The sequence below is a fragment of the Podarcis raffonei genome, chromosome 1, assembly GCF_027172205.1.
Source record: "Podarcis raffonei isolate rPodRaf1 chromosome 1, rPodRaf1.pri, whole genome shotgun sequence".
Taxonomy (NCBI): domain Eukaryota; kingdom Metazoa; phylum Chordata; class Lepidosauria; order Squamata; family Lacertidae; genus Podarcis; species Podarcis raffonei.
The window spans coordinates 8,058,465-8,082,873 of NC_070602.1; the positions used below are offsets into that span (position 1 = coordinate 8,058,465).

General features: G+C 41.5%; 1 protein-coding gene across 5 annotated transcripts in view; it reads right to left on the reverse strand.

Moving 5' to 3' along the window:
* The window catches only part of LOC128419164 (potassium channel subfamily K member 16-like), a 43,427-nt gene that overhangs the window by 8,989 nt on the left and 10,029 nt on the right, over positions 1–24,409 (reverse strand). For 2 of the 5 annotated variants that reach the window (XM_053399867.1, XM_053399691.1), the window contains exon 1: positions 1,753–1,896. The exons of 1 other annotated variant lie outside the window; for it this stretch is intronic. Coding sequence is in view for 1 of the 4 variants with exons in the window: in XM_053399610.1 (XP_053255585.1) it covers positions 20,627–20,793 (167 nt within the window). In the remaining 3 variants the exon portion in view is untranslated. Of the gene's footprint in view, positions 1–1,752; positions 1,900–20,405; positions 20,794–24,409 lie in introns of those variants that run through there. 2 more of the 5 variants (XR_008331841.1, XM_053399610.1) reach the window with 2 other exon arrangements.

Genomic DNA, 24,409 nt, shown 5'->3' on the forward strand with positions numbered 1-24,409 from the left:
AACCAGATGTACAAATAGAAGATTGGGGACACATGGCTAAGTAGCAGTACATGTGAAAAGGATCCAGGGTTCCTGGTGGACCACAAGCTGAACATGAGTCAACCGTGTGTTGTTAATACCACAAGGTTTATCTAAATTAGTATTTTTAAACATCAATGAAATGTATCATGACTTATCAATGGATATCAAGAGATGGCAGTTATTGAACCTGACCCTGTGGAGAAAGGTCAATGCTCTTAAACTGAACATAATACCTAGACTAGTTTATATCTTAAGAGAAATTCCAATTCATATACCGAGCAATACTTTCACAATATTAAATCTTTGTTTAGAAAATGCATTTGGGGCTCTTCAGTTCCAAGAATTCATAAAAAAGGAGGATTTGGGATCCCAGATTAAGAAGTGTATCACCAAGCATATTTACTGTCAGGTACACAATTCTGGAGACCCACAACTGAAAATAACTGTCCAGATTGGGTACCTTAGAATATTCCTACGTAGCACTGCAAGAAAGATGGGTGGCACTCAGGTCTAAATACGTTAAGGTACTATTGAAACAATAACATCAATTTGAACAATATGGCATCACATGTCCAAAAAATATACATTTGACCTCTTCTCCCATGACAAAATGACTTTGTGGGGAAACCCATCTTTAAAAATCGGGAAAGAAATGGTTGTATGGAAGAGGTGGGTGAATTTGGATATATTAATGTTAGACCAGCTGATAAATGAAGAGGATGTATTTTATACATATTCCTTTTGAAGAGACAAATACAGACTACCTACAATGGCAATATCTCCTGATATTGCTAACCACCATCTACGGAACAGCTACTTTTACAGCCTCAGAGACCCCAGAGATAAGAAAGCAGTTGATTCATTCTTATGCAGCAAAAAACGGCCATCAACATATATAAATCAATTTGATATGCAGGTACTGAGGGAGGGATGGGATAAAGAATTAGAGACCTCAATTTTCACCTCACAGTGGGAAACTCTTTTAAGTGCCTTAACAGGGGATCTCTGTACCTTAAATTGAGGCTCATACAACAAAAAATAAAATTTTGAATATACTGGGCCCCATTACATTTGTTTAGTAAAGGGCTATCGAAGGTATCTAACTGTTGGAGATGCACTCGGTAAAATGCTTCCCCAAAACCTATGTTTTTTTCATTGTCCTATATTGAAAGATTTTTGGCAGAAAATCCAGAACTGTACGGAATAATCTTACATTTACAGTGCAAAATATCCTTTTGAATTATATACCCAGGAAATGGAACCTTACGAAAGGACAATATGAGTGGACTCTCCATGGCCTTACCATGGCAAAAAGATGAATACTGATGAATTGGAAAAATAAAAGTGTGGCACTCAGATGACAAAAACCATATGTGAATATGTTGCTAGAAAGACTAGAAAAAGTGAGTATTTTGAAAATGGTGCTTCCTGTTGTATAGGTGTCTAAAATAAAAGATTATATTGACTGTGAAAAATCAAGACTGCTTCATTGACTTCTCGGGAAAGTTGGTCGGAGTGTTAGGACACTGCATGTCAAAACACACTTTCTCTTTCCGGGTTTGGTTTGGTTTCTTAAGAAATACAGTTAATTGGGAAACATGGAGGGAGAAAACCAGGAGGTTTTGTCATGGTGGAGCTAATGTGTTTTCCCGCATCCATAACCAGCCCAGGGGGCATTTGGAGGAGGGAATTGAAAGGAGGGGAGAGGTCTTTGCTTGGCTCCTCACTCACCCTGATAGGGTCCTTTGATTTTAATTCTTCTTAAATTATCCACTTCATCAACTCCCAGTATTTGATGGGAGAGTCTCAGTGGCTTCCTTTTACTGGGTAGCTATTTGGGAGGAACAGCTTAACCCCCTCCCCCATGGGCTCTATGAGGTCATGAGTACATTCCCCTCTTTTGCTTACCTGGTCCTCTGTGAGGTCACCACCTCTGTACCAGCTGGGCTGCTGACAGCCTCTAGGTCTGAGAGGCTGGTAGGAAGATCAGACCACAATATTTTAGAAATGTACAGGGAGCAAGCTTGATCTATTGTCAAGCAATGGGAATGCTCATCAGATTTGCAGATGGCACCTAACTGGGAGGGATAGCTAATGCCGCAGAAGAAAGAATCAGAATTTAGGGTTGCCAATTGTCCTCTTTTTCCAGGACATGCCCTCTTTTTCATGGGCAGTGTCATCATAGCGATCCATAAAAAAACGTTCAGTAGCAGCTTAGAGGCCAACTAAGTATGTTCTGGGCTTTGGTGAAGCTCTGAAGAAGTGTGCATGCACACAAAAGCTTAGAACCAGAACATACTTAGAGACCAACTAAGTATGGTCTCTAAGGTGATACTGGGCAATTTATTTATTTATTTTGACTGCGTCAGATCAACAGCTACCTACCTGAATCTAATAGCGACCCATAGTTAAAAGCAGAAATCAGCAAATGTGTCCTCTTTTTACAACCCTAAACTGAACCCAAGCTAACAAAATGAATTTCAGTAGGGTTCTGCACTTAGGCAAGAAGAAGATGCACAAATATAGGATGGGGGACACCTGGCTTACTAACAAGTACATTCAAAAAGGATCTAGAGATTTTGGTGGACCACAGGCTGAACATAAGTCAATAGTGTGATTCAGCAGCAAAGCTAATGCTATTGTTAAGCCCTCGGAATGAATAAATGCTAGGATTTTGGTTAATTGGGATATGGATTAAAACATAAACTGCAGAGCTGTTCCAGACAGGGAATTCCTGGGAAATATGGAAACATTGTGAGAGGCAGGACTGAGATTTGGAGTTGCTTTGACGTTTAGACCGTGGGAAGTCACAAAATTAGAATTAAATTCGGAAGAGAATTGGAATTTTTAAAATTTTAGTTTCTTATTTTTATTGGATTATGATTTTATATGTTAATTGGATATTTTTTATTAGAAAATTAATAAATGCTCTAACAAAAAAAGGGGGGTCTAGAAGCCAAGCCTGATGAGGAACAGATGGGTATGTTTATTCTGAACAAGAGGAGATATGAGAGATATAAGTTCAAGGCATAGATGGAAAATTAGACAAAATGGGAGGGAAAATTGAAGAGAACACTAGATCAATAGAAAAACTGACAGAACAAATGAATGATCTAGCTAGTAAAAATAAAGGAATAACAAAAACAGTACAAGAATTAAAAAATACGATTCAAAATATGGAGGAAGCCTCAAAAAAGACAAGGAAAGAGTGCAGAGAAAACAGGAATGACTGTGAAAATATAAAAAAAGTCACAGAAGAATTTAAAATAACACAGGAAGCCACATGGGATGCTATAGCAATTGTTCAGATGCAGGACATAGAAAGGACACTGAAACTTCGCAGCATCCCAGAGGAGCATATACAAAGGAAAATCTGTGAGGAGAATCAGAACTTACAGGGTTAAATAGTTCTGTGTGACGTCTCACATTCTGAGGCGTGGTTATGTTCACATACGGGAATCTTTCTTTGTGTGTGAGTTCCCTTTCGTTTTTGGCTGAGAGATGAAAGGATGTCTGCTCTCTCGCCGGGCTGATTTATGATGTTTTTCTTCTCATTAAAGACTGTTGGAGATTAGCAAGAAGCTTGCATTCAGTCTGATTTATTATCCACACATAAGGCAACAGTTTCTGCCGCTGCAAAACTCTGCTAAGGACTTTGCTAAGAGAGCTAAGGGAGCTCAAGTTTTTTCTATCGGCACAGACGTCCATCGGCACAGCAGAAGCGTGCCGGGCGCCATCTTATCTCACAAAATCTTTAGAAAACCAGACACATGGTTAGAATTGGAGGAAGAGGAAATTGCAAGGAACACGGAGAATGTATTTAAAGTAAACTCCAAAAAAGCAAAAGCAAATAAATGGCCAGGAGATTGTCTAATAACTTTCACCACCAATAAACAAAGGAATAAGATCTTGCAGACTAGGGGGTCAAAGAAAATTTTGAATCAAGGGAAAAGAGATTATAATCCTGAAAGAAATTCCACCACATCTATTTTAAAAAAGAGACAAATTCCAATTTCTGGCCAAAGTATTGAAAGCAAACCGATAAACTATAAGTGGGAGTTTTTGGAAGCAATCTCATTCAACATCGCGGGGAAGAGACGAAGATTTGAGTCCGTTAAGGAGGTGAATATTTCTTGGAGGAAATATTGGAAGACGTTAGGAGGGGAAAGACAGCCAATAGAGGGAGATCCCAATATTAAACAGATGGTTTCAGATTGTGAAAGTGAGAGTGAGTAAGCAACCCAACATGCCCTATAGGAATTTTTTTTCTTTCCCTCTTTCCCCCCTCTTTTGTTCATTTCTTTGTTCTTTAATTCACTAGGACTTAATCACCGTAATTTTCCTCCCTGTTCTGTTTTTAACAATAAAGGCTGACTTTAAAAATACTTACATGGAGCGTAAATCATTTGAACGAGAAAAAGAAGAGAAAGAAAGTAGAGCATATAGTGATTAAACCAAAACTGGATATAATTTGCATACAATAAACATATGTAAAGAGAAAACATAAGAGAATATTGATAAATCCCAAACTAGGAGTAGAATTTATATCCTCAGACCAAACAAAAAGAGGGGAGTGGTGATTGGTGTTAATCCGAGTTTAGTGCCACAATTAATGTATAAGGACACCCTTGGAAGAATAAGAATAATTAAAATAATCCAAAGGGAATCGATGATTATAATAGGAGTATATGCACCCAATGAGAAGAGATCAGAGTTTTACAAAGGATTGGAGGAAAAATTAATGGATTATACCTAGAAGAGAGCTTAATGGACCCAGATGGACGCATTCCAAAAGTAGGAATGAGAAGGACCCCTTTGTTGTTATATGCTGATGACGCGGCCATCATCTCATGTTCCAGACCGGGTTTGAATTATCTGTTGAGGAAATTTTCTGATTACTGTTCTGGAAATGGTTTATCCATTAATTATGAAAAATCTAAAATTTTAGTCTTCAAAAGAATATTCTCCCGGTCTAAATGGGTGCCAGATGGCCATAACCTTGAACAGGTAAAATACTTCAGTTACCTAGGGCTCACATTCCATCATACAGGATCTTGGAAGCACCATTGGCAAACCCCCCTTCAAAAGGCGGAGATTACAAAGCTAGCCATACATAGATTCTTCTTCACAAAGGGCGGCAAATATGTTCCAGCAGCCTTAAGGGTTTTCAACGCAAAGCCCGTTTCCAACTCCTGTATGCAGCAAATGTCTGGCATAATGGGGACCTGCCAAAGCTAGATGGCTTTCAGGCAAAATTTTTACGATCTCTGCTGCAGGTACCTAACTGCGTCCCCAACTCCGTACTTCTGTTAGAAGCTGGTGAATGCCTAATTTCAACTAAAGCGTGGTGGGCTGCCCTAAAACATTGGCTCAGGATTTCAGTGTTTAATCTAGGGAAGGGTTTGTACCAACACCTGACCAATGAGGAATTTGTCAGTAAATGGCAGAAAACCATGGCTAAAAAAGCCACCTCTATTGGTCTGTCTCCCCCCCCCCAACTGTATTACCTGGGTTATAAAGGCGCCCAAAAGATTTTAAAGCAAAGATTATGGGACAATGCACACAGTGACTTGCAATCTCGATCACACACAGTCTACAGTCCGCTGGCAGTAGGAGTTCAATATGAGTATGTCTTTAAGTTAACATCTTACATCACAAACCTGACAGTACCTAACTACCGAAGGCTTTTCACCAAAGCCAGACTAAATGTCTTTCCCTCTGCAGTGTTGGATGGTAGGTTGAGAGGATTCCCTACCAGGACAGACTTTGCTCGTGTGCTCAAGACATCGATTCCATAAATCATATTTTGTTGCATTGTGCAAAATATGAGCAGGCAAGGGCTGAACTGATACTCCCCTTGCTGGCACCTTTCCCGGGAAGATCGGAGGCCCACTATGTCAGGTTCCTACTGGAGGACCAGACAAATGCTGGAACGTTAGCAGTGGCAAAGTTTTTATCGGTGGTTGCAAGAACAAATGAGCTCTATATTCTGAACAAAATGCTTGGTTAACTTGGAGGTAGGCTGTATGAATTGTGTATTGATTTGTAATTATTTGTTGGGTCTCTCGACCGTAATAAAGATTGATTGATTAATGGATTATATGGAGGAAAAATAATATTGCTAGGGGATCTAGGTAAAGGTAAAGGTACCCCTCCTTCATGGATCACTGCCTTGCCGTGGCGAAGGGGCTTGAAGAACTCAGAGAAGCTATGAACTACGCCGAGCAGGGCACATAAGATGAACAGGTCATAGTGGAGAGTTTTGACCAAACGTGATCCACCTGGAAGAGGAACCGGCAAGCCACTCCAGTATCCTTGCCAAGAAAACTCCATGGACAAAGACAACAGGCATATAAAAGTTATGACGCTGGAAGATGAGCCCCTCAGGTCGGAAGGCGTCCCACATGCTACTGGGGAAGAGCGGAGGGCAAGTACAAGTAGATCCAGAGCTGATGAAGCGGCTGGGCCAAAGCCGAAAGGACGCTCAGTTGCGGATATGCCTGGAAGCGAAAGGAAAGTCCAATGCTGTAAAGAAAAATATTGCATAGGAACCTGGAATGTAAGAACCATGAACCTGGGTAAGTTGGAGGTGGTCAAAAATGAGATGGCAAGAATAAATATTGACATCCTGGGCATCAGTGAACTAAAATGGACGGCAATGGGCGAATTCAGTTCGGATGACCATCACATCTACTACTGTGGGCAAGAAACTCGTAAAAGAAATGGAGTGGCCCTCATAGTCAACAAAAGAGTGGCGAAAGCTGTACTGGGATGCAATCTCAAAAATGATAGAATGATCTCGATACGAATCCAAGGCAGACCTTTTAACATCACAGTAATCCAAGTTTATGCACCAACTACTGATGCTGAAGAAACTGAAATTGACCAATTCTATGAAGACTTACAACACCTTATAGAAGTGACACCAAAGAAGGATGTTCTTCTCATTATAGGGGATTGGAATGCTAAAGTAGGGAGGCAAGAGATAAAAGGAACAACTGGCAAGTTTGGCCTTGGAGATCAAAACGAAGCAGGGCAAAGGCTAATAGAGTTCTGTCAAGAGAACAAGCTGGTCATCACAAACACGCTTTTCCAACAACACAAGAGACGACTCTACACATGGACATCACCAGATGGGCAGTATCGAAATCAGATTGATTATATTCTCTGCAGCCAAAGATGGAGAAGCTCTATACAGTCAGCAAAAACAAGACCTGGAGCTGACTGTGGCTCAGATCATCAGCTTCTTATAGCAAAATTCAAGCTTAAACTCAAGAAAGTAGGAAAAACCACTGGGCCGGTAAGATACAATCTAAGTCAAATCCCTTATGAATACACAGTGGAAGTGACGAACAGGTTTAAGGATTTGGATTTGGTGGACAGAGTGCCTGAAGAACTATGGATGGAGGCTCGTAACATCGTACAGGAGGCAGCAACGAAAACCATCCCAATGAAAAGGAAATGCAAGAAAGCAAAGTGGCTGTCCAACGAGGCCTTACAAATAGCGGAGGAGAGAAGGCAAGCAAAATGTGAGGGAGATAGTGAAAGATACAGGAAATTGAATGCAGATTTCCAAAGAATAGCAAGGAGAGACAAGAAGGCCTTCTTAAACGAGCAATGCAAACAAATAGAGGAAAACAACAGAATGGGAAGAACCAGAGATCTGTTCAAGAAAATTGGAGATATGAAAGGAACATTTCGTACAAAGATTACCATAATAAAGGACAAAAGTGGTAATGACCTAACAGAAGCAGAAGACATCAAGAAGAGGTGGCAAGAATACACAGAGGAATTATACCAGAAAGATATGGATGTCTCGTACACCCCAGGTAGTGTGGTTGCTGACCTTGAGCCAGACATCCTGGAAAGTGAAGTCAAATGGGCCTTAGAAAGCATTGCAAATAACAAGGCCAGTGGAAGTGATGGTATTCCAGCTGAACTATTTAAAATTTTAAAAGATGATGCTGTTAAGGTGCTACACTCAATATGCCAGCAAATTTGGAAAACTCAGCAGTGGCCAGAAGATTGGAGAAGATCAGTCTACATCCCAATCCCAAAGAAGGGCAGTGCCAAAGAATGCTCCAACTACCGCACAATTGCACTCATTTCACACGCTAGCAAGGTTATGCTTACAATTCTACAAGGAAGGCTCAAACAGTATGTGGATCGAGAACTCCCAGAAGTGCAAGCTGGATTTCAAAGGGGCAGAGGAACCAGAGACCAAATTGCAAACATGCGCTGGATTATGGAGAAAGCTAGAGAGTTCCAGAAAGACATCTACTTCTGCTTCATTGACTATGCAAAAGCCTTTGACTGTGTCGACCACAGCAAACTATGGCAAGTTCTTAAAGAAATGGGAGTGCCTGATCACCTCATCTGTCTCCTGAGAAATCTCTATGTGGGACAAGAAGCTACAGTTAGAACTGGATATGGAACAACTGATTGGTTCAAAATTGGGAAAGGAGTACGACAAGGCTGTATTTTATCTCCCTGCTTATTTAATTTATATGCAGAATACATCATGCGAAAGGCTGGGCTGGATGAATCCCAAACTGGAATTAAGATTGCCGGAAGAAATATCAACAACCTCAGATATGCAGATGACACAACCTTGATGGCAGAAAGTGAGGAGGAATTAAAGAACCTTTTAATGAGGGTGAAAGAGGAGAGCGCAAAATATGGTCTGAGGCTCAACATCAAAAAAACGAAGATCATGGCCACTGGTCCCATCACCTCCTGGCAAATAGAAGGGGAAGAAATGGAGGCAGTGAGAGATTTTACTTTCTTGGGCTCCATGATCACTGCAGATGGTGACAGCAGCCACGAAATTAAAAGACGCCTGCTTCTTGGGAGAAGGGCAATGACAGGCCTAGACAGCATCTTGAGAAGTAGAGATGTCACCTTGCCAACAAAGGTCCGTATAGTTAAAGCTATGGTTTTCCCAGTAGTGATGTATGGAAGTGAGAGCTGGACCATAAAGAAGGCTGATCGCCAAAGAATTGATGCTTTTGAATTATGGTGCTGGAGAAGACTCTTGAGAGTCCCATGGACTGCAAGAAGATCAAACGCATCCATTCTTAAGGAAATCAGCCCTGAGTGCTCACTGGAAGGACAGATCGTGAAGCTGAGGCTCCAGTACTTTGGCCACCTCATGAGAAGAGAAGACTCCCTGGAGAAGACACTGATGCTGGGAAAGATGGAGGGCACAAGGAGAAGGGGGCGACAGAGGACGAGATGGTTGGACAGTGTTCTCGAAGCTACAAACATGAGCCTGTCCAAACTGCGGGAGGCAGTGAAAGACAGAGGTGCCTGGCGTGCTCTGGTCCATGGGGTCACGAAGAGTCGGACACGACTAAACGACTAAACAACAACAACAACAAAGGCACCCCTACCTGTACGGGCCAGTTGTGTCCGACTCTAGGGTTGTGTGCCCATCTCACTTAAGAGGCCGGGCACCAGAACTGTCCGGAGACACTTCTGGGTCACGTGGCCAGCGTGACGAAGCTGCTCTGGCGAGCCAGCACCAGCGCAGCACATGGAAACGCCGTTTACCTTCCCGCTATAAAGCGGTACCTATTTATCTACTTGCACTTAAGGGTGCTTTCGAACTGCTAGGTGGGCAGGAGCTGGGACCGAAAGACGGGAGCTCATCCCGCCGCGGGGATTCGAACCGCCGACCATGCGATCGGCAAGCACTAGGCACTGAGGTTTTACCCACAGCGCCACCCGCGTGGGATCTAAACGGGGTAATTAACTCGGAATTAGATAGAACTTTGGGAGGAAAGGATAAAGAAAAGGGTAAACTTCCGCATAGTTTTGTAGAACTAATCAAGATTTTTGAATTAGAAGACTCATGGAGAAATAGACACCGTACAGAAAAAGAATTTACTCATTTTTCAGAGCCAAATAAATTGGCCAGCAGAATTGACATGATATGGCTCTCTAAAGAATTACGAGGGAGAATAGATAAGACGGAGATTCTGCCGAAGACTATTTCAAACCATAACCAGGTGATGGGGTCATGAAGAGTCAGACACGACTAAACGACTAAACAACAACAAGTGACGTACCCCGTGGAGGCAGGAAGTGGGAGAAAGCACCTGTAATGAAAATGTAAATAAGTGTGTTTTGCCTTTTGTTCAGGATTCTCCTCCTTCGTGTGTGTCGCGAGCAAGGACCCTGTTGCAACAGTACATTTCTATTGCAATAAAGATCAGCTTTACTAGCCGCTTTGCTTTAATATATATCCCTGGCTGGTCTCTTTCAGGCTCCTGCACCTTTAAGGAACAGGGGCGATTTCCACTTAAGTTTTTACAACACACTCCCGGGGGAATATTGTGGTGCAAGGGGAGGTACCGCCATCTTTCTTCCAGATAGCCTCTCTTGTTGCAAGTCAGTTGCATTTCCCCAGAAATGATCCGCAGCATTTGATCTCTGTGAAATGCACCTAGCGTGAACTTGCTTTGCACTGATTAAGTGCTTTGTGGCCTGGCAGCACTATCCCTGTGATCAACAGCAGTCCTCCCTTTTTCCTGCGCCGTGTTATGACTCTCATTTAAAACCTTTCTATATCTGAGGGCTGGGAAGAGAGGAGCATTTGGGTAGCTGTTTAAAGACAAATGCCTCTGAAAAGGCAAGGAACAACAGCAATGCCATCCTCTTCCCTAATAACTAGGATTGACAGGTCTCATGGGGCCAGTGAAGTAGCCACGCTCAGGAAAGTGCCCCAAATATTTACTTGTGTGTGGTTTCTCTTCTTCTTCTACTCCCAGGAAGAAGTGCAGGTGAAGTTTTCTGCAACTTGACTCTGGGAGCACCGCCTGTTGTTTAGCTTCAGGAAGCAAAGTACAGTCATACCTCGGGCTGAAGTAGCTTCGGGTTGAGTGTTTTCGGGTTGTGCCCTGCGGTGACCCAGAAGTAACGGAGCACATTACTTCCGGGTTTCACCGCTCGAACATGCAGAGATGCTCGAAATGACGTCGCCCCCATGCGCAGAGGCGGCAAATCGTGACCCACGCATGCGCAGACGCACAGACGCTGGTTGCGTTCACTTCAGGATGTGAACAGGGCTCTGGAATGGATCCCGTTCGCATCCAGAGGTACCACTGTATCATAAAATCCTAGAATGGTAGAGTTGGAAAGGACCCCAAGAGTCATCTAGTCCAACCCGCTGCAATGTAGGTTGCCCCCCGAGGGCTCTGGATGTTTCCCAAAGTTTTAGGGTCTCCCCCCCACCTCATTCTCAGTGCTTTCAGACAAAAGAGTAAAGCAGGATATATGAGCCCCTAACTACAATAAGCTGAGCTCTGTTCTTTGGGACGTGTCACCATTGCTTTGACTTCCTCCTCAGGAATGAGAGGAGGGATGCATAAAGAGAAATGCAAACCCAAAAGGGTTTGCTAAACCCCTGTGTGAAGTGTACAGCTTTGCTTCAGTTTTGCCATTTCCTCTACCTTTTGCTCATCAGGCTCTGTGCCTCAACCCTTGCGGAAACAGTCCCAAAATATGTAGTGTGGTAAGACAGCTGGGGGGGGGGGAATCACATCCGGCAGCAAATGTGCCCCTTTGGTTATAGCTTTGCTCCTAGAGCATAATATACATCAGGAGGCTTCGTTTGGTCAGAATTGAATATACACCTCCAGAGTTGATGCTAATACATTGCTCCTGGCAAATGAGCCACCCGAAATGCTAAATGCTGTGAAAATTTGTGTCGTGGACTTTTTAGACTTGTCTACTCATGTACTATCTGAAACCCAAGGGGCGCATTGCTTGCCAGATGTGAAATACATTGGCATTATTTGCAGCTCTTGTACTCAGAAATTAACAGGCATTACGGACGTAGATCTATTAATTTCCTCTCTGCATTAAATTTTTATTGATATTAATGTTATATACATATAAACTTATACAAAATCCAACGTAAAAATTACACATAATATGACAAATCCATAAATCCTAAATATAACTCTAGGCTCTGCCGAGCCTTGGACTCCCCTCCACTCCTTTGGTAAGACTCTAATAAATTCTATCAACACGTATTTTGTCTCTTCTAAGAGCTAACCCATTACTGTTGAAGTTGTTCCAGTCCCGCCAGTGTCTTTTATAATTTGATTCCAATGTACGTCGCATATTTAACCCAATTGTCATGAAATTTCTGTTCATCTTGATCTCTTATTCTTCCCGTTATTCTAGCAAGCTCGGCATAGTTTATCAATTTGACCTGCCAATCACTTATATTTGGTATAACCTCCGTTTTCCAATTTTGCGCTAACATGATTCTTGCGGCTGTAGTAGCATATAGGAATAGTACCTTATCCTCTTTTTTAATTTCTTTACTCATCATTCCTAGCAGAAAAGCTTCAGGCTTTTTGGGAAACGTGTATCTAAAGATTTTTTTAAGTTCATTGTAAATCGATTCCCAAAATCCTTTTACTTTACTGCATAGCCACCACATGTGGTAGAAATCACCATCTACCTTTCCACATTTCCAACATCTTTTATTCTTTAACCTATACATCTTAGCCAACTTCACTGGCGTGAGGTACCACCTATATATCATTTTCCAGATGTTTTCCTTTAATATCGTACATGCCGTGAACTTCATGTTAACATTCCACAATTCCTGCCATCTCTCAAATTCGATGTTATGACCAATATCTATAGCCCATTTAATCATGGTCTCCTTCACCTCCTCATCTTTTGTATACCACTCTAATAAAATACCATAAATTCTTGACAGTGTTTTGTTCTTACTTTCCACAACTTCCACATTAAACTTGGATTTTTTATCTTCAAATCCTAATTTCTTTTTATCTTCTTTCAGCAAATCATTTACCTGGTGGTATTGCAACCACCCGGTAAGTAAGTTTTTAATCTCTTCATATGGTCTAAGTTTTATGCCTTGATCCGTTTTTCTTGTAAGTTCTTCATATGTGGCATTCTTTCCCTCCATGTTAATCTTTTTAACCGTTAGCACCTCTACTGGTGAAATCCACCAGGGTGTCTTCCTTTCCAGTAAATTTTTGTTTCTTTCCCATGCTTGAAATAATGGTCCTCTAAAAATATGATTTAGAAAGCCTCTATGCACTTTCACCTTTTCGTACCACAGGTACGAGTGCCACCCGTACCTGTTATCAAAGCCTTCCAAATCCAAGATGTCTCTATTTTCTAACCTTATCCAATCTTTCAGCCACAATAGACATGCCGCCTCATAATACAAACTTAAATCCGGCAGGGAGAAGCCCCCTCTTTCTTTCCTGCCTACCAATATTTTCATTTTTATTCGTGGCCTCTTTCCCTGCCAGATATATCTCGCCAAAGCTCTTTGACATTCTTTGCACTCTTTTAAGCCTTTAAGTACCGGAATGGTTTGAAATAAAAATAGCATCCTGGGCAGAACATTCAATTTAATAACCGCAATCCTCCCCATAAAGGATAACCTCATCCTCTCCCAAATCTCAAGGTCTTTCTTAATGTTCTTCCAGGTGGCCTCGTAGTTATCTTTATATAAGTTAATGTTTTTAGCCGAAATCCACACTCCGAGGTACTTCACCTTCTTTGCTGTCATAATTCCTGTTTTTTGTTCTAAATCCACAATATCTTCTTTGGTTACATTTTTTATCAGCATTTTAGTCTTATTCTTATTTATCTTAAGACCTGAAACAGCACCGAACTCTTCAAATATTTGTAGGGCTTCTTTTACGCTATACTTTGGATTTTCTAATGTTAATACAATATCATCAGCAAAAGCTTTAATTTTATGTTCTTTGGTTCCAACTTTAACTCCAATAACCTCTGCTGTATCCCTCAACCTTTTAGTAAATACTTCCAATACTAAGATAAATAGCAGAGGGGACAAGGGGCAACCTTGTCTGGTCCCTTTCGCTATATCAAAAAATTCTGACGTAGTATTATTAATTACCAGTTTTGCTCTTTGCTCATGATAAATAGCCTCTATGCCTTTTCTAAACCTTTCTCCCATCCCCGTCCTTTTCAAGTTTTCCATCAGAAAGCACCATGAAATATTATCGAATGCTTTCTCGGCATCGATGAATATTAAAGCCGCCTGTTTGTCTATTCTGGTTTCCAAATATTCAATGATGTCTATCACATTCCTCACATTATCCTTTAATTGTCTCCCTGGAAGGAAGCCCGTTTGATCTTTGTGAATTCTGTTGTTTAGTACTTTTTTTAATCTCTCTGCCAATATATCCGCAAATAACTTATAGTCATTATTTAGTAACGATATCGGCCTATAGTTCTTCACTTCTAGAATATCCACATCTTTCTTAGGAATTAATGTAATATAAGCTTCCTTCCAGGTATTCGGAATCCTCCCTTCTTTTAGAACATTATTCATCACTTCACATAGAGTTGGACATAGTTGATCACTTAATGTTTTATAATACTTTGCTGATAAACCATCTGGCCCCGGTGCCTTCCCGATTTTCATCTTTTTTATTGCTTTCTTTATCTCGTCTTCCGAAATCATCTGGTCTAATAACTCTTTTTCATCAGGGACAATCTGCTGTAGATGGTGCTCTTCCAAATAACGTACTATTTCATAATCTGTCTCCTTTCCTCTTTTATATAAATCTTTATAATACTTCTGAAATATCTTCTTTATCTCTTTTGGCTCTTCTACAATCCTTTCTCCATCCCTTATTTTACAGATCGTATTTTGTTTTTTCCTTTCTCTTATTTGCCACGCCAGGTATTTTCCTATTTTATTGGCTGATTCAAAGTCCTTTTGCTTCATCCTTTTAATTTTCCACTCAATCTCCTGATCAACTATCATAGCAAATTGGGATTGCAGTATCTTTAAATTTTGTAATATTGTCTCCTCACCTGGTTTAATAGCTAATTGTCTTTCATTTTCCATAAGCTGAGTTAGAATCTCCTCTTTCTTTTTCTCTTTTTCTTTTCTTAAGTAGCAGTTTTTTTGGATGAGGAAGCCCCTCATAACGGCTTTTCCTGCATCCCAAACCGTCTCTAAGGCTGTATCTTTATCAAGATTCCACTTAAAGTATTCTTCAATTGTTTCTTTTGCTTCTCTTACTATCTTTTGGTTATTAAATATATATTCGTTCATTCTCCATCTAGCTGCTCTGGCGTCTTTACCCTTTATCTCTATAAATACCGGGTTATGGTCAGATAAAGTTTGTGGGAGAATATCAGATTTAGTTAAACTCTGTATCAATTCCTTTGAAATCCAGATGTTATCTATTCTCCCCCAACTCTTATTTGGATTTGAGAAAAAGGTGTATTGTTTTGTAGTGGGATTTTTAAACCGCCAGGCATCAATTAACCCCATATTATCAACCAAATCGAAAAACGTTCGAGGTAACTTGCCTTCCTTTATCTCTTGCTTCTTTGTTGACCTATCCAAATTTGGGGACACCACTCCGTTAAAATCACCCATCAGTATCATTTTTTGGTCCATCCACTCTAATAACTTATTTCCTAATTCAGAAAAGAAAACTGATTTTTTATCATTCGGAGCATATATTCCAACGACAATTATTTTTATTCCTTGAAATACAATCTGTACTACTATCATTCTCCCTTCTTCATCTTTATATAGCAATTTTGGGTCGAGTTTTTCTTTTATATATAATACCACCCCTCTTTTCTTAACCTTGTCCGATGCTGCAAAATCTAGCCCTAGTTTCTTATTACTCAGGATTCTCATATGCTTTCTTGTTACATGAGTCTCTTGTAAACAGATTAGGTCGAGGTTCTTTTTTGACAATATATGTGTAATCTGATTCCTCTTATTTTTATTGTTAAGCCCATTAACATTCCAAGAAAGTATTTTTAACGCCATCAGTTATATACAATTAGTAACTTCTCAGATCTAAGTTAGGGCTACTGTTCTGTGTCTTCCCTCTCCTCCCCTTCTCCTTCTCCTTCTTCCGTTGAAATTATCTCTGTCTCTTCCTCTTCACCCCCCCCGCCCCCTCCCCCCTCCCCTGGTCGCTCCCCCGCCTCCTCCCCCCCGGCCATCCTTCCAAGTTCTTTCTCGTATCTTCTTGCAAATTTTTCAAGTTCTAAGGAACTGGACAGTTTGAATCTTTTATCCTTGAAATAGAATGAAATACCCTCCGGAAATTCCCATCTATATAAGATCCCCTTTTTCTTCAGTTGATTGGTTAGTTTTTTATACACCTCCCTCCTTCGAAGAAATCTCGCAGGTATCTCTTTAAATATGATAATTGGGTTTCCTCCGATACATAACCTTTTGCTATAATTCTGTTTCAATATTTCATTCCTCATTTCTAACGAGTTGAACATGACTATTACATCTCCTGGCAATTTTTTCCCTTTAGCCTTAGCTGATTTTGTTTTTATCCGAAAAATATTTGCTAACGAGTATCTTATTTCTTCTTCCTTCCTGTCTAACCAAATTGCCAACTCTTTAACCATTTTAGACCTTATATTCTCATTTGGCTCCTCTGGAATTCCTCTAAATTTCAGATTATACTGATTCTGTCTCATCTGAATCATAGCCATGCTGTCCAACAATTCTTCCTGTACCTTGCCAATCTCCTTAACTTCTACTTTAACCATGTCCAGTTCCTTTTTACTGTCTTTCATGTCTTTTTGCACCCTTTTCACAGAATCCTCAATGACTTTGGTTCTTACCGATAAATCTTTAACTTTTCCTGTCAATTCTCCCACCACCCCCTCTAATCTCTTATCCAATGTATCCTGCACTTCCATTAATTTTCTCTCAATATATTGTTCATTATGTTTAAATTCTTTCCTTATTTCAGCCATCAAGCTATCATAATCTTTAATTTCTTTCCCCTCCTTCCCCTCTCCTTGTCTAGATGGCCTCCTTTCTACTGGAGTTCCCACCCCTTTTTTCATTTTGTATGTCAACTTGTATTAGTTAGTTATTAAGAACTCCTCCCCCCAATAGTCACTATAGTAAACTGCTGGATTCCTCTATTCCTCCCGTTGGTTTTCCTGTGCAATTTCCTTTCTTCCCACACGGTGGCGCCTCTTGTTCCTTTTCTCTTCTGTAAAACTCCTTAACAAGAAGTCTCTCTCCACACAGAGTCAAGCAATTAATCTCGTTAAATATTAATAGTCACACTATTCGAGGGAAACGGGGGTGGCAAGTAGAACACATTGAAAAGGAATGGAAAGTAGACAAAGATTTAAAGAAAAGTAATCACCAAATTCACCGAGGTGAATAAATAAAGTCACGTAGTAGTTCTCTTAACCTCTGCAAAAAGTATGGGGTGGGTCTCAGCCCAAGAACAAACCCGGGAGAGCAAAGCGAGGCCAAATAAAGGTGCACTCCCCGATAAGAGAGACTTCCGTATAAAGTTCCCAATCTCTTTCCACTACAATTCAGTCTGCAGGATAGCGTCCGTCTTCGCCCACTTCTTCCTTAAAGCAGAAGAGGGCAGGGAGGAAAATGGCAGTACATACGCCCGTTGTAGTTTCACTTTTTTCGGTCTTAATTTCTCCAAGCCGTTCGCTTTTCTCCCCCACCACGCCGGAGAAAAAAGGGAGAAAAAAAAGGGCGCTGCCTCTCAACGTCTCCCCTTCTCCTATTATTCTTTAAGCGGGAACAAAGAGAAGAGTGGAAGTCATTATTTAAATACTAGTTAACTCAGTCCCCATTCCAGTACACCAGGCAAAAAATTAAATATAAAAAGAGGAAAAAACACCGGAGGGAAACCGCCGACGTATCACAAGTCGTTCGCTGACACAGCACTCTCCGACCAAGTAGGACAGAAATGTTCCTTTCACTTCACTCTAATCCAAAAAATATTTTCAGTCTTACGTTGCCTCAGACTTCTTGTAATTAAACTTTGTATCTGAGGTCTCTCCTCTACTCCCACTTAGCGGCAACTTTCTTACTTTCTCTCTCCAACAGTCATCTGCTATACTCCATTTTACTCTTACCGCCGGAATGAATTCCTTCTCCTTCTCCCCCACACCGTCTTTTTTCGGCTGGGTTCTTCAATTAGACTCTCTATCTGTTGTCTATTTGAAAGTTTTAGCTATTTCCCAGCTTTTTCTTTTACTGTTGTCGGAGGTTCGCCGCTTCTCACGCGGAGCCTGAGGCTTCACAACACGGAGTCTGTTGCTTCCCCTTCCCCTTCCTGCCGCAGCTCCAAACCTGTTAAACGCCGGCAATACAGGCGAGCCCGGGCAGCATCGCTGGGTACTTGTCCCCCCAGAATAATCCGCCTGAGGTTTCGGGGTTCACGGAGCCTTCGTGACCCCTCTAGACCTCCGTGTTGTTCGAGACCCCCCGGAGGGCAACCTCGCGCTCCTTCCCGTGTCCGCGGCGTCCCGGAAGTCAGATCTATTAATTTCCTATGGTTTTAAAAAAGATTAGTTGGCTGCAGCCCCTTGTTGTCCTTGTGGGAGTGCCTCCAGCTGTATGGGAGCTGAACATCCAAGCATCAGCATTGAGATGGAAGAATCTCCTTTCCCAAACTGAGTGGTAGAACATCTGCTTAGCAGTCCTGAGTTCAAACTCCAGCATTTCCAAACTCCTGTTTGAAATTCTGAATTGCTGCTTGCGGTCAGTCTAGACAGTATTGTGTCAAATGGCCCAATGGTCTGACTCTGTGTTAGGCAGCTCCCCGTGTCCCTAAGAATTCTAAATGGAGTGCATTTGTTAAGGAATGCAGACTCTCCAAGTTTCCATCCCTGTTTTTGATATGATCCTTAGGATGTCCCTATTTTCACTGGAGAAAAGCTGGGGAGTATGGGAATGACTCCATCTCACTAAGAACCAGGAGGCTACCAAGAAGCTGGGAATAATGAGAGCCAGTGTGGTGTAATGGTTAAGAGTGGTAGTCTCATAATCTGGGGAACCGGGTTCGCGTCTCTGCTCCTCCATGTGCAGCTGCTGGGTGACCTTGGGCTAGTCACACTTCTTGAAGTCTCTCAGCCCCACTCACCTCACAGAGTGTTTGTTGTTGGGGAGGAAGGGAAAGGAGAATGTTAGCCTCTTTGAGACTCCTTTGGGTAGTGATAAAAAGCGGATATCAAATCTTCTTCTTCTTCTTCTTCTTCTTCTTCTTCTTCTTCTTCTTCTTCTTCTAATGTGGGATGTAACTTGCCCAAGTTCCCTCAGTATTGTGGACAATTGTTCTTTGAATATTGTTGAAACAGATCATGGTTCAAATTCTGCATTTGTTGCAATGAAATCTCTCCTTACCTAGACAAATGAATTAGAACTGTTATATATATATATATATATATATATATATATATATATATATATGGGAAAGAATAAACCATTTTAACGCAGCATCCAGAAGGGCTTCCATCTGCAACATGTTGTAACCTTAATAGAATGTTTTTGTTGTGTGTTTCCCTGGGCATTATAGAAATTACATTTAGCGCCACTTTCAAATCAAAGTCCAACTTCGCCAAGCCTTTATCCCCTGGCCATGCTAGGCACATCACAAGGGGGGCGGGTATGAGAATGTGTGCATATTACTAAATTGCCTTTATTTGGAGCATCTTCTGTTACTGCACGAAGTGTGTGTTGCTGCCACCTGTGCACATATATGTGCATATCTCCATAGCAAAGCTATATTTAGATTATCTTCTTTATGGTGTGTTTCATTTCCTTTTTTCTTTGTCTTCTAGCAGAGGCCCAAGGTCTTAAGCATTCAGAATTCCCCGCTCTTTGTCCAAAGCAAGTGCCAAGAGACCTTGGCTGTTCTCATTTTCAACTTCGCTTCGATTATACTATGGGATGTCCTGGGAGGGGGCAGCTTGCACCACCATCTATTTTTTGATGAGTAGGGTGCAGTTGCCACCTCCACCTAAGCTGGTCTCCACTGCTCTCGTGGGGGGGGGGTTGTGTCTCTCTGCATGTCTGCCTGTGTGTGTGCACACGTAGGCGTTCACACATGTGAGGGTGTGCAGTGTCCACTGGAAGGCAAAGGCCAGTGTGGTCCTCAAGACAGAAAATTCCACCACCTCCTTCCCACTATACGTGGGGACCCTTTGTCTGTCCTGATGTTGGACGAAAATGCCCCTTAGAATCATGGAATCATAGAGCTGCAGAGTTGGAAGGGGTTCCAAGGGTCATCTAGTCCAACCCCCTGCAATGCAGGAATCTCAACTAAAGCAACCAGAACAGATGGCCATCCAACCTCTGCTGAAAAACCTCCAAGGAAGGAAAGTCCACCACCTTCCAAGGGAGCTCATTCCTCTGTTGAACAGCTCTTACTGTCAGAAAGTTCTTCCTGATGTTTAGTTGGAATCTCCTTTCTTGTGACTTGAAGCCATTGGTTTGAGTCTTGCCCTCCAGAGCAGGTGAAAGCAAACATGCTTGTTGCTAAAAAAATGTTCAAAACACAATACATATCCTGTAATGAAGACGCATTATAATCTGATGCAGAAAACCCAGCTAATTCACAGTTTATTAGGAATTACTAATTTATAGACCAGCTAGCCAGTTTTTAAGGAATCAGTTGAATGTCACAGTGCCATATAATTATAAAAAGCTCAATGGAAGTTGTTGAGTATAACTGATTTTTATGTCAGACTCCACCCGAATGCAATGATAAATTCTTCTCCAGTGGAAATCCAGCAGACTGACTCCTTTTGGGCACTGTTATCTTTGCATTTTACTCATTTTTTGTAAGGCTGCTTTTGGATCCGCAGGTGCCAGTAATGATGAAAACAGTTCAAACAGCACAGCTATCCAGGCCAGACCAATGACGATCCAAATGGCTGCAAGCAGCTGGTAGCCCACAAAATAGCTCCTCTCATGGTTCCTCCCTCAAGACACAAGAGAAAAGTGACAATAATGTGTGAGGAGGTGATTTAAAGGACCAGCCAACTCAGTTTATCTAAACTTTGTTAGATCGTGTTCACACCATACATTTAAAACACTTTTCTACCCTTGAATTGTGGGAAGATGAACACAGGAAACTGCCAATGTCCTTATAATTGCCTGTTCATGATGGTTTGGGCACATGATGATGTTTGAGCCTGTAAAGGCTTTTGGACCACTTACCAACCCTTGTTGGAACCATATCCAGCATGGTGGCTGTTGCCATTAGAAGCGTTTTCAATTTAAAAAATAAAGATGTCAGGGAATTGGGCAACATATAACCAAGTAGTAAGACAAGAGCGGGACGCGGGTGGCGCTGTGGGTAAAAGCCTCAGCGCCTAGGGCTTGCCGATCGAAAGGTCGGCGGTTCGAATCCCCGTGGCGGGGTGCACTCCTGTTGCTCGATCCCAGCGCCTGCCAACCTAGCAGTTTGAAAGCACCCCCGGGTGCAAGTAGATAAATAGGGACCGCTTACTAGCGGGAAGGTAAACGGCGTTTCCGTGTGCGGCTCTGGCTCGCCAGAGCAGCGATGTCACGCTGGCCACGTGACCCGGAAGTGTCTCCGGACAGCGCTGGCCCCCGGCCTCTTGAGTGAGATGGGCGCACAACCCTAGAGTCTGTCAAGACTGGCCTGTACGGGCAGGGGTACCTTTACCTTTACCTTTTAAGACAAGAGCAGGGCCAGTTAAAATTGAAAACATTTGAAGAAATTAGGTACCATCTCACGGGCTGGCTCCAATATCATCAACTAAATAACATTTTTACCTTGGATTAAAAAAAAATCAGGCTTTAAAGAAGAAAAATCAAAATTACAAAAAGTATTATTAGGAAGTAACAAAAAATTACTATCTAAAGTATATGATTTTTTACTAGAATGGGATCTAAAGGATGAACAAATAAAAGAAGCACAGATCAAATGGGCCCAAGATATCAGACATGCAATAGAACTAGACCAGTGGGAAAGACTATTGAAAATTGACTTCAGATTCACTTCCTGTTATTCTATAAAAGAGAACATGATGAAGTTGTTTTATAGATGGCACATGACACCACTGAAGATTGCCAAAATCTATAAGACCAAATCCAACCTTTGCTGGAAGTGATGCCCTTATGGTGGGGATGCGAAAAAGGGAAAAAAAATGAAGCTGCATCCATGAAGAATTTAAAAAGATGCTCAGAATATCTATAGGAAAAACCCCTGAGACATTCCTGCTGAGCATAGTCTCCACAAGATAGGAGAAAATTATTTCTATATGCAATCGCAGCAGCCAAAATACTCCTTGTAAAGAACTGAAAAGGAAATCACATACCTACAAAAGAGGTTTTGTTAATTAAACTTACAGAGTTTATAGAATTAGCAAAATTAATTACCGTAATAAGGTATCAAACACACCAGAAATTAAGGGCACAAATGGTTATGGTTCAAAGAATATATGAACAAACACTGCTCTAAAGATAACATGCTGATATGTTTAGACTAAGCTTTTAAGGTGACTTGTAATTACAGCGATAAATGATAGCAATGTAAATAAGAACTTAAATGACTCAAAGATGTCGAGTGCTGGTGGAGGGGAGTCAAATGGGTGTGGTACTTCATCCTTTTCTCTTTCTTACCCTTTCCCTTTGCTCTCTTTGGCTTTTGGGGTTAAGTGTGTGTACTTTATTGTTTGTTTGTTTGTTTGTTTGTTTGTTTGTAAATATACTTAAATAAAACATTTTTTTTAACAAAAAAATGAATTGTAGGAAGACGAACACAGGAAAATGCCAATGTCCTTATTATTGCCTATTCATGATGGTTTGGGCACATGATGATGTTTTAGCCTGCAAAAGCTTTGGGGTAGTTGCACTACCACATTTCCAATCGGTGCACATCCTATAACCTCCTGCTTAATAATAATAATAATATTTGTACCCCACTCATCTGACTGGGTTTCCCCAGCCACTCTGGGAGGCTTCCAGCGTATATCAAAACATTATAAAACATACAGCATTATGAACTTCCCTATACATTTACATTCCATAATAAAAGACAAAAGTGGAAAGGACCTAACAGAAGCAGAAGACATCAAGAAGAGGTGGCAAGAATACACAGAGGAATTATACCAGAAAGAAATGGATGTCTCGTATACCCCAGGTTGCTGACCTTGAGCCAGACATCCTGGAGAGTGAAGTCAAATGGGCCTTAGAAAGCACTGCAAATAACAAGGCCAGTGGAAGTGATGGTATTCCAGCTGAACTATTTAAAATTTTAAAAGATGATGCTGTTAAGGTGCTACACTCAATATGCCAGCAAGTTTGGAAAACTCAGCAGTGGCCAGAAGATTGGAGAAGATCAGTCTACATCCCAATCCCAAAGAAGGGCAGTGCCAAAGAATGCTCCAACTACCGCACAATTGCACTCATTTCACACGCTAGCAAGGTTATGCTTAAAATTCTACAAGGAAGGCTCAAACAATATGTGGACCGAGAACTCCCAGAAGTGCAAGCTGGATTTAGAAGAGGCAGAGGAACCAGAGACCAAATTGCAAACATGCGCTGGATTATGGAGAAAGCTAGAGAGTTCCAGAAAGACATCTACTTCTGCTTCATTGACTATGCAAAAGCCTTTGACTGTGTCGACCACGGCAAACTATGGTAAGTTCTTAAAGAAATGGGAGTGCCTGATCACCTCATCTGTCTCCTGAGAAATCTCTATGTGGGACAAGAAGCTACAGTTAGAACTGGATATGGAACAACTGATTGGTTCAAAATTGGAAAAGGAGTACGACAAGGCTGCATTTTGTCTCCCTGCTTATTTAACTTATATGCAGAATTCATCATGCGAAAGGCTGGGCTGGATGAATCCCTAGCCGGAATTAAGATTGCCGGAAGAAATATCAACAACCTCAGATATGCAGATGACACAACCTTGATGGCAGAAAGTGAGGAGGAATTAAAGAACCTTTTAATGAGGGTGAAAGAGGAGAGCGCAAAATATGGTCTGAAGCTCAACATCAAAAAAACGAAGATCATGGCCACTGGTCCCATCACCTCCTGGCAAATAGAAGGGGAAGAAATGGAGGCAGTGAGAGATTTTACTTTCTTGGGCTCCATGATCACTGCAGATGGTGACAGCAGTCACGAAATTAAAAGACGCCTGCTTCTTGGGAGAAGGGCAATGACAGGCCTAGACAGCATCTTGAGAAGTAGAGACATCACCTTGCCAACAAAGGTTCGTATAGTTAAAGCTATGGTTTTCCCAGTAGTGATGTATGGAAGTGAGAGCTGGACCATAAAGAACGCTGATCGCCGAAGAATTGATGCTTTTGAATTATGGTGCTGGAGGAGACTCTTGAGAGTCCCATGGACTGCAAGAAGATCAAACCTCTCCATTCTGAAGGACATCAGCCCTGAGTGCTCACTGGAAGGACAGATTGTGAAGCTGAGGCTCCAGTACTTTGGCCACCTCATGAGAAGAGAAGACTCCCTGGAGAAGACCCTGATGTTGGGAAAGATGGAGGGCACAAGGAGAAGGGGGCGACAGAGGACAAGATGGTTGGATAGTGTTTTCGAGGTTACCAG